Source organism: Acanthisitta chloris, unplaced genomic scaffold (assembly GCF_000695815.1).
Source record: "Acanthisitta chloris isolate BGI_N310 unplaced genomic scaffold, ASM69581v1 scaffold34883, whole genome shotgun sequence".
Lineage (NCBI taxonomy): Eukaryota > Metazoa > Chordata > Aves > Passeriformes > Acanthisittidae > Acanthisitta > Acanthisitta chloris.
In genome coordinates, this window is record NW_008666005.1 from 673 (window position 1) to 11,448 (window position 10,776).

Below are 10,776 nucleotides of genomic sequence, written 5' to 3' on the forward strand. Positions count from 1 at the left end.
AGAACATCAGCTCTGTCACCTCCTGTGACAAACAGGGTTGGGGCAGGGAGCCCAGCAGCACCAGGGCTGGGAGGGCTGAGCAGCCTGCCAGCTCTGCTGCCAGGGCTGGACACAGCCGCAGGAGGTGCATCAATTATTGACTGTGGAGCTCATCAGCTGCTCCTTGCCCTGAGCCCCTCGGTGCAGGCTCTGCTGCCCTGGCTGGGTCCATCCTTCCATCCAGATGTGGCTGCTGCACCCAGCTGGGCAGGGGCAGGCAGGGAGGCCTGAGGCCAGCAGGAGAAGCTGAGAGGACTCGCTGTGGGCTGGTCCCTGCAGTGTCTGGGAGAGGATCCTGCTGCGAGCAGATCCCGTGTGCTTCCCCCAGAGCAGCAGGATGGCAGAGAAGGGAATGGACCCTGCCTGTGTCTCCATCGCCCTGGAGGACACGGTGTGCCACGCCAGCCCCCCGGATGCCCCACTTCTCACCACCCACTTGAAGAAGGTGGAGAACCACATCACAGAGGCCCAGAGGTTTTCCCACCTTCCCAAGCGCTCGGCCGTCAACATCGAGTTCATCGACTTGTCCTACTCCGTGCGGGAAGGATCCTGGTGGAGGAAGAGAGGTAGGAGCTGCTGGGTGGGGAGGAAAGCTAAGCTGCAGGGCTATCACCCTCCTGTTCTGCATGCCATGATCTCACCCTGCTCTGAGTGCCAGGGGCTGTGTGTGCTGGGTGCCTGTGGGAGGAGGACAGGCTGATGTCCTGCTGCAGTTTCTCTGTGCAATGCTAGAAGAAAGCAGAGCTCATCCCAGGGAAACCTTTGTGTGTGGAGATAGGACAGATACCCTGGGGCAGCCAGGAGTGATGTGTTTCCCCAGTGCTGTCGTTTGGGCTGTGAGGCTGTGTGGGATGTGCTGGAGGAGGAGACCCCAGGGGGTGCTTCAGCTCAGAGCCTGACAAGGAGAACATGTGGTTTGCAGGGGATTTCCTCTCCAGCAGCTCCCTGTGCAGCAGAGGCCATGGTTCCCTTTCCTGTGTGCGACTGGCCGAGCTCAGGGAGGGGAGAGGGGAGGCAGATGGTGGCTGGTGGGTGGTAGTCTGCTTTAATTAGCGCTCTCAGTTAATGGGATGCCAATCAGGCAGCCCGATAAGATGGAGAGGGAGCTGATCTGCAGGAGCAGGCAGGCATGAGCAGGGACTGAGGTCACAGGGCTGCTTGGCGAGGTGCCCTGCCAGCCAGGAGTGCTGGATGAGTTCTCTGACCCCAGCCAGGCTGTGCAGTGGGGAAACCGAGGCACAAAGACCAGCCCCGACATCTGCCACGATGATGTCTGCCTGTTTATCTGGGATGCTAAGAAAGCATCCCAGGAGCACGACCGCGGGTTCACCAGGGCAGACCGTGCTGGAGAGCGCTCCGGAGTGCTGGGGAGAAGCTGCTCGCCTTGCAGGGATGGAGGGGGGAAAGGCTGGGACAGCTGGACCAGACAGGGGAGGATGCTCGGGGTACCGCGACCCCCGCAGGGGGTGATGGTGGGAGGGATGCTCTTCTCCCCCAGGCTAGGCAGAGCTGGAGGAGCTGCCGGGGGGGGCTCACAGTGCCTTTGGCCACAGCGCCCAGCAGCTCCGGCCGCGCTGTGCCGAAGCAGGAGGTTACTGGCAGTCAATGAACGCGAGTAACCGCTGCGCAAGCTGCAGTGGCGCCGACGTGAGCAGCATGCGCGGTGCGGAGCTGTGTGCTGAGTGCCGGGGGGGCTGCCCGCTCTGCCACCACCCCCTGCCCTCCCCTCGCTGCCCCTCTGCCAGCAGGACACTCTGCTGTGTGCAGGGAGCCTGGCTCGGGGGGGTGCAGAGGAGGAACTGGGGGCTGGTGCTGCTGGATGCCTTGAACTGGGGAGGGATGCTCCCCCAGCGTGGTGGGACCAGGAGTATCTCACCTTGAGGTCGCCCCAACCCGTAGGGAGGAGATGGTTTTGTTGCCTTCACCCTACACTGGCTGTCTCTGTGGTGGGAGGCACATTTCCAGCAGGGAGATGCTCACCTTGGTCCGTGGTCCTAACACACTGTATCCCACTCCTCTCCGGCCGTGGCTGCGTTTTGGGGGCAGCTCCTTCCGGCCATGGCTGCGTTTTGGGGGCAGCTCCTGAGAGCCCCAAGCTGTGCTTGTTCCCCGCTCCCAACACATCATGTTCCTTCTGCCAGAAAATGCTAATCAGCTGCGTTTAAAGCAGAGATAATTCCAGGTCTGATTAGCAGTGGCTGCTGCCGGTGGCACAGTGTGAATGCCAATGAAGGAAACAGCCAGGCTTCCAGTGGGATTGGGGGCTCTGCCTGCCTCCTGCCTCTCCCCTGGCCCCAGGGACTGGCATGTGACAACGTGCCAATGTCACAGCCTGGTAATCTTCCTCAACAGCTATGTGACCTGACCTAGGGATTTCCCGGGTCTTTGCTGTGATCCAAGGCATGAGCTTCTTCAGCACTGGAAATCAGTGGGATCAGCCAAGGAGCAGGGTCATGCTGGGGGTGGCTGTAGTCCTGCTATAGCCATGACGTGCTGGTGGAGACAATCTCCTGGCATGTGCAGCCCCTGGCACAGGACATGGAGGTCCTTAGGGCCCCCAGGATGCTGGGATGGCATCACAGTCCCTGTAGTGCTGCTGCTCTGGGAAGCCAAACCTCTGCTGCTCTCTCCCTCCAGGGTACAAGACTCTCCTCAAATGCCTGTCGGGGAAGTTCTGCCAGCGGGAGCTGATCGGGATCATGGGCCCTTCGGGTGCTGGGAAGTCCACGCTCATGAACATCCTGGCTGGCTACAGGTGAGCCTGGGGGAGGTCAGGGGGGCTGAGGGTGCAGGGCTGGGGGTCTTGTGCTGCACTCCCTCCCTGCTCTTTCCTGCAGGGAGACTGGCATGAAGGGGCAGATCCTGGTGAACGGGAGGCCGCGGGACCTGCGCACCTTCCGCAAGATGTCCTGCTACATCATGCAGGATGACATGCTCCTGCCACACCTCACCGTGCTGGAGGCTATGATGGTGAGCCAGGCAGGAGCCTGCTGGGCTCTCTGGGCTGTGTCCTTGGGCACTGAGCCCACAGCAGGCGTTTCCAAGGGCTCTGGGACACGGGAACAAAATCCTGCTGTTCTTGTTCCTTCATCCAGCTCTTGGCTGGGCAAGGACAGGGTCATGGTGCAGCTAATTCTGTTCCCTACTTCTGACAGTTGTGTCTCCCTGCCTATCCTCTCCCTGCAGGTCTCTGCTAACCTGAAGCTGAGTGAGAAGCAGGAGGTGAAGAAGGAGCTGGTAAGTGCAGAGGAGGATGGGCTCAGACTCCCTCATTTCTCCCTAAATGGGGGCAGTAGGGAAGGAAGGGCCCTGGGTGGGACCAGACAATGCTGAGGGGCTCCCAGAGAAGTGAGATGGCAGGGGTGGGATGAAGGTCCATCAAACCCATGGAGAATGATGCTGTCTCACAGGTGAATGAGATCCTGACAGCCCTGGGACTGCTGGAGTGCTCCTACACCCGCACCATCTCCCTGTCAGGGGGACAGCGCAAGCGCTTGGCCATCGCCCTGGAGCTGGTCAACAACCCACCCGTCATGTTCTTCGACGAGCCCACGAGGTGAGACCACAGGGCTGGGGCTTCCCAGCACTGCCCAGCTGGGTTTCCTCTGCTGGGAACACTGGGGTGCTCAGTACCCTCTGGTGGGTGGGCTGGGACTGTGCCTACCGGGGCTGCTGATGTTCTCCATCGATCTAAGAGGAGTCCCCTTCTCAACTCTCCCTTTCTCTCTCTGCTGTCTGTTTCTCCTCCATCCCATCCTGTGTGGCCACAGTGGTCTGGACAGTGCCTCGTGCTTCCAGGTGGTTTCCCTGATGCGCTCCCTGGCTCAGGGTGGGCGCACCATCATCTGCACCATCCACCAGCCCAGCGCCAAGCTCTTCGAGATGTTTGACAAGGTTTGGGCTGGGATAGGGCACAGGAATCCTCAGGAAACCCAGGAGAGGGGCTGTGGGAAGGGTGGGCTGCAGGCATTTGACCTGGGACGTGGCCTGGGTCTGGCAAGGGTGGCTATGTCACCCTGGGGGACAGGGAGGTGGGGAGGAGCAGGTGACAGTGCCCTGGTTGGGCACCTGCTATGTCCTGCCTTTCCCTTGCAGCTGTACATCCTGAGCCAGGGCCAGTGCATCTTCAAAGGTGTCGTGACCAACCTCATCCCCTACCTGAAGGGTCTTGGCCTCCACTGCCCCACGTACCACAACCCTGCTGACTTCAGTGAGTGCCCCTGTCCCAGCTGGGCACGTGGTGGGGAGCAGAGGGTGCCAAGGTCCAAACCCACTGGGGGCTGCCCAGTGTTCCTCCAGGTTGCCCAGAGGGGCTGCCTATGCCCTTCCTGGCTGGGCAAGTGATGGCAAGGGCTGGCTCAGCACCTCTCAGGGGTCCTGTCCTCCTCCACAGTTATCGAGGTGGCCTCAGGAGAGTATGGGGACCTCAACCCCGTCCTGTTCCGTGCCGTGCAGAATGGCATGTGCACCATGGCTGAGAAGAAGAGCAGCCCTGACAAGGCAGATTCCTCGTGCCCAACACACTGTGCAACGGTGAGTGGGGGGCAGAGGAGCCTCCTGCAGGTAATGGGGTGCCCACCCAGGGTGCAGTGCTAGTAGGAAGCCTAGTGAGCTTGACCCATGTCTTGGTCTTGCAGGACGTGGACCACATTGAGAGCCACACATTTGCCACCAGCACTTCAACTCAGTTCTGCATCCTCTTCAAGAGAACCTTCATCTGCATCCTAAGGGACACGGTGAGGACAGGGGAGACCAGGCCAGGGCTGAGGAGATAGGGTCTGTTGGTCACTGGGGGCTGGCAGAGACGAGGAGTTAGAACCATAGAGTCATCAAGGTTGGAAGACACCTCTAAGAACGTCAAGCCCAACCATTAACCTACCTGGAGTGGGGCTGGTAGGGTGTCCTCTGCTCATGGGGTGCCTTGCTGAGCCCCTGTGCCCTCTGTGCCTGCAGGTGCTGACCCACCTGAGGTTCATGTCCCACATCTGCATCGGGGTGCTGATCGGGCTGCTCTACCTGCACATCGGCAACGACGCGGGCAAAGTCTTCAACAACACTGGCTTCCTCTTCTTCTCCATGCTCTTCCTCATGTTTGCTGCCCTGATGCCCACCATCCTCACCTGTAAGGAACTCCTTCTCCCAGCACTCCTTCCCTGCTCCCAGCCCTCGGGGTGCTCCACCTATGTGTGTGGTGGAGCCAAATGAGTTGGAGAAAATGGGGGAAAAAAAAGGCAGGAGAGGGAAAAATTCAAACAGGGAAGAGCAGGAAAACTTCTGCTTGGGTGTGTTGCAGTTTTGCCCTTGATTTGGCTATACTCTTGGCTCAGAGCAAAATGCTGGGTTTTTGACTTACATTTTTTCTGAGAAAACATCTGTAAAACTGCATTTTCTGCTCCACCTCTCAAAAACTTTGCTTAAGAGCCCCCAGCCAAGCTGACTTTTCCATGCAAAACATTCCCAGATCAGCCTCTGGCTTTTTTCCCTGGTAAGGGTTTGAGGCCCTGTTTGTGGCAGTGGCAGGAGGTTCCCTGGAGCTCTGTGCTGGGGCAGCATCACCCTCCCTGCCAGGGCAGGTGGGAGTGGGGCTGGAGCAGCCCAGGCAGGGCAGTGCTGGCTGCTGACTCCTTGTTTCCATGCAGTCCCCCAGGAGATGACTGTATTCCTGCGAGAACACTTGAACTACTGGTACAGCCTCAAAGCCTATTACCTGGCAAAGACCATGGCAGATGTGCCCTTCCAGGTGAGCTTTGGGCTGGGCTTGGTCATGGCCCTGATGTGCTTTCCTTGTCACAGCCACTTGCCTGGCTCCCCAGTGTCCCAGGATGGCCCTCCAACCCCCAGGAAGGCTCTGTGGGGTGAGGATGACCCTCGGTCCAGCACAGTGGTGTCTCTTCTTGCCCTTCTCCAGGTGATCTGCCCCATTGCCTACTGCAGCATCGTGTACTGGATGACAGGGCAACCCCCTGAAGCCACACGCTTCCTCCTCTTCTCTGCCCTGGCCACCGCCACGGCCCTGGTGGCCCAATCCCTTGGGCTTCTCATCGGAGCTGCTTCCACATCCCTCCAGGTCAGACTGGGCTTTGCTTGCCACATGGAGACAGGAGGAGACCTGCAAGAGGTCCCACCACAATCTGGGGTGGAGGGAAGTGCTGCCCATGGGTGGTGAACCTGTGGTCAGGGACGTGACACCCAGTGGCCTCTGCTCCCCAGGTGGCCACCTTTGTGGGACCTGTCACTGCCATCCCTGTCCTGCTCTTCTCGGGCTTCTTCGTCAGCTTCAAGACAATCCCCACCTACCTGCAGTGGAGCTCCTATGTCTCCTATGTCAGGTGAGGCCTCATGCCCTGGCCAGAAGCTCCCATGGGGGTGTTGGGGCTTGGGGTGACCCTTGGGATGTGCTCTGCCCTAGGTATGGCTTTGAGGGTGTCATCCTCACCATCTATGCTATGGAGAGGGAGGACCTGGAGTGCCTGGAGGACTTCTGCCCTTTCCAAAAGCCCATCAAGATCCTGCAGGAACTGGACGTGGAGGAGGCCAAGCTCTACCTGGACTTCCTCATCCTGGGCATCTTCTTCATCATCCTGCGGCTCCTGGCTTACCTGGTCCTCAGGTACAAGGTCAAATCAGAGAGATAAAGGGGCCCTGGTGCCGTTCCCAGGCCTGGCCTGCTGTGAGAGACCTTCTGAGGATGGACATGGTGCTCCTGGCAGGTCATGGACCATGGTGGAGGCACTGGTAGGTGCCAGCCAGGCCTGGCTCAGTCGAGAAGGGTTTTGAGACATCTCGGAACTGTTTTAACCTTTCCACACACTCTTCATTGCAAACGTTTTTTTACAGCCCTGGTATGTGCCACCCTCTCCCCCAGGACTGCTCTTGGGGCTCCTCTTGGCATCCCTGCCTGGCACTGCCCTTGGGGACACCAGGGACACTCCTGTGGAGGTGGCTGTCTGCCAAGCCAGGCTGAGAGGAGCTGAGTGCTCCGTGCAGGGGGAGCAGCTCCCTGGGGCTGGAGCTGGGAGGAGAGAGCTGCAGAGCCTGGGGTGGTAGCACAGCACATGTTCCTCTCCCTGCCCAGCAGCATGTGAGTCAGTGCTGAGAAGAGCCCAAAGATGCAATAGGCTGAGTTGCACAAGGCTTTAGTGTTTCCTGTTGCTGTAGCCACAGAGGTTGCTGCATCCTCTTTTTCTTTCTGCACAAATCCTCCCTCTTCTTTTTAATTTTCTTTTCTTTCCCGACCCCCACTGCATCCCAGGGTGTGTGGAGGGCAGAGAAGGACTTAGGCTTCTGTCTCAGACTTCTGCTCTGGTGCCATCCTCAGAGATGGGATCTTCAAACCTGGGGATATGGCAGAGTCTGTGGGAAAGGACAGTATTCTTGGACGTTAAGGAGTCTCACATTCGGTCCCTGTTGTCTCTGGGGTCTGAGCCAAGAGGATAAAATCAACCAACGTGGAGAGAAGTGACGGATCCCCTCAAGTGCTTGCATGGAGCAGGAGGATTCAGGTTTCCACACCCTGCCAGTGCCAGGTGGCTGAAGAGCAGTGCTGGGCTCAGCCAGGTCATCACTGGAGCCTCTACTGCAGGAGAAGAGCTGGAGCCCTTCCTTGCAACCTCTTCCCTGGGCACAACTGGCTGTCTCAGCAGGACAGGGCGGACGAGCCTGGCTCAGCACTGGGGGATGGCAGTGCCAGGGACACCCAGACTTGCCACAGTGCCAACCTCCCAGGCTGACACTGTGCAGAAAGGGGGCCCAGCAGTGCCAGGACTGGCAGCAGGTGAGACCTCAGAGTGGTTTGCTCACAGTGGGTGATCTGGACACTGGGAAGGCCTTTGCACTTTGTGACTGGGATCAGGAAAATGTCTCTTTTGGCAAGTGTCTCTGGTGGCTCCTCTAGAGTCACCTGGAAGGCAGTTTGGCACTTTGGTGGCTCTTTCCTTTGGGAACTGAGCTGAGCCCAGAGATGATGAGGCATCTGCACATGCTGCTGTACTGGGAACACAGCACACCTCTTAGCTACATAGCACAGGCTCTGGGGGTGTGCTGGCACTGGTGGCACTGGGCTGCACTGGTCACCTGCACATGGGAAACCCACTGCTTTTTATGAGCATGGACATGGGGGAGGCAGCTCTGCCCTGGCCTGGCCCTGGTTCAGCTGCAGCCTGGGAGATGCTGCTGCTGGCCCTTGGAGCAGTCAGGGATTGTAGAGCAAAGGCCAATTTCAGCAAAATCCTGGAGACTGATCTGTGATTTTCCTGGCTTGTGTTGGGACTGCTCTGCACAGCACAGTCTGGCTGGCCTGACACTGATGCTGGGCACTCAGCAAAGCTGAGTTTCCCCTGCCTGGAGAGCACTGCTGTGAGGAACACGTAGCCATGGGACTCTCCTGCACAGAGGAGAAGCAAGACATACCCTGATGCCCTTTCCATGCTGAGTATTGGGGTTTTCCTCAGGGGCTGTTGTCTGACTTCCACTATCCCTCACAAAATTCCCCTCCAGTCCTGGATCTTCCTTCTCTACCAGCCCTGTGCCATGCTCTGCAGTGGAGGGGAAGCTTTGCACAGCTCATCCCTGCTCCCTGGCATTTGGGGCTCTTGGGATGGGTCTTGCTTTCCACCTGCACCACCTGGGCACCCGTGTGCCATCACAACCAGCACCACCACTGCTCCCAGAAGGACCAGGACAAGATGGACTAGTGATGGAGCAAAGGGGCTACCAGCAGACACCCGTGACTGCCACTGCCCTTGCTCCCCATGCACAGGGATGCTCAGCAGAAGGCTTTGTTGACCACCTCCTGCTGCTTGCAGAGAAACCCTGTGGGATGGGTGCCTGAGCTTGGAGGAAGACTTCTGGGGCAAGTAGCTCCACAGGTGGCTGCCTGGACCAGCCTGTCCACAGCTGGCAGGAGCCCCAGGATCTCCAGGAGAGTTCAGCACTCACCTGTGTTGGTGAGTGCACAGGTTGCAGTGTCCCAGCTGACCAGGTATGAGGCCACTGCGGGGCAGAGGGCCAGGAAATGCCCTGGAGCTGGAGGATGGCTGTGTCCCCTGTTTGGACAAGGGCACTGGGGAGTGATGGATATGGGGCAGGCACCCCTCGTCCCCAGGGCAGCAGGAGGCAAATGAATGTGTTGGTACAAAGGGGCTGTGATGAGTGAGGGATGTGAGCACCCTGTGGCACAGGGCCTGGCAGCCCCTGCCCCAGGCAAAAGTGGTGCCTGAGGAGTGAAGTGAGGTGCCAGAATGGGGGACACATTGCCCCTTCTCTCTCTGCAAGGACAATCCCAGAGCTGGTGGAAAGCCTAGGGAAGTGCAGAGGGATGGAGCATGTTTGCACTGAGCCCCCAGGCTGGCGTGGCTGGGCTGAGCCCCCAGATTTATTGCCCCTCTGCTGCCCAGGTGGTTCCTGCCCTGCAGGAGCAGGGTCAGAGGGGTTCTCTCTGCCCTGGCATGGCAGAGGGATGGGGTGCAGCCTCCCTGCTCTGCAGGCCCTCAGTGGAGCAGCAGGGATGCACTTTATCAGAGCAGGGAGGTGGAGCTGTGGGTGCTGCAGGGAGCCCACGAGGGAACGCGTCTGGATAATCAGGAGGAGTGTGCTGGAGGAGAGCAGGCTTCTTCCCCACACCTCCTCTCCCCTCCTGCCCCTGCCTTCCCTTGCAGTGCACTTTGAACGGACGAGGATGTGGTTCAACTGGGGCTCCAGCTCCCTGGGAACACTGATTGAGCCTCAGTCCACCTAGATCGGCTTCAGCCCTTCCCCTGGCCCCTTCAGCCCACAGGCACAGCTGTACCAGGTGCTGCCCAGCCCTCACTCGTGCTGTGAGTGCAGGCAGGGTATGGCTGCTCACCTCCATGCATGTCCAGGCCACCTTTGTCACACGCACAACAAGAGCAAATGCATCACCACCCGACTGGGGTTTGCTGGAGGGGAGACTGGGCTAGAACAGGGAGAGGATGGGGCTTCTCCCAGGGTTTCACCCCTCTCCCAAATCAGGCAATAAAACAGTGTTTCCTTCTCACTGTGTGGACACCATTTGTCCTGTCCCTATGCCATGAGCAGCCTGGGGCTGCCTGGGATCTCTGTGTGTGTCCCTGCCACACTGGACCCTTTGCTTTTCCAGCCTTCCCTGTGTCAACTCGTGCAGAGGAGGTTGTTCAGTGAGGGGTGCATGTGTGGGATGGAGGGTGGAAAAACCATGCAGAGAGGTGCAGCTGTTGAAACCCACATTTCCACATGAGCAGAGGTGTGAGCTGCTTTTTCCCTGGGACAGTTTGCCAAAATGAGATGCAGGTAACAGCTCAGAGGCCGAGGGAGTCTGCAGGCACAGCTACAGCTCTTCTTGTGGTAGCTGCTCTGGGTGGAATTTGGCCAAATCCTTTTGCCTCACTGGGAAGAGGCTGTGAAGCAGGACCAGGGCACTGCTGCCCACAGCTGCAGCCTGGCAGGAACCAGGCAGGGTGGAGATGAGCCCCTGAGCTTTCCAGGTTGGGCTGCACAAGCAGGTAAGTACCCCACAGGGATGGGGTGCCAGGTCCCAGCTTGCTGCTGGTGCTCACCAGTGTCCAGAGGGTCCCAGGAGCTGTTTGAGCAGGAGGAGATGTTGTGGTTTCTGTCAGTGTTTGCCAGCTGTACTTGTTGGATTTCACACATCAATAAAACTTATATTTATAGTGTACTGCCTGGATGTGTCTCCTCCCTGAGCATGCAGAGGGCACACAACAGAGGGGAGCTGGGGGGTGT

At 58.9% G+C, this 10,776-nt stretch overlaps 1 protein-coding gene across 1 annotated transcript; it reads left to right on the plus strand.

Annotated features, from left to right (window-relative positions):
- The first annotated feature begins 370 nt into the window (after positions 1-370).
- On the plus strand, positions 371-6,674 carry ABCG4 (ATP-binding cassette, sub-family G (WHITE), member 4). The gene is made up of 14 exons (XM_009071950.1): positions 371-605; positions 2,677-2,794; positions 2,877-3,009; positions 3,226-3,276; positions 3,450-3,595; positions 3,810-3,933; positions 4,135-4,249; positions 4,433-4,572; positions 4,677-4,775; positions 4,993-5,161; positions 5,679-5,779; positions 5,948-6,106; positions 6,250-6,368; positions 6,449-6,674. The coding sequence occupies exons 1-14, from the start codon at positions 377-379 to the stop codon at positions 6,672-6,674; spliced, it is 1,929 nt and encodes a 642-aa protein (XP_009070198.1). The 5' UTR covers positions 371-376.
- The last annotated feature ends 4,102 nt before the right edge of the window (positions 6,675-10,776 follow it).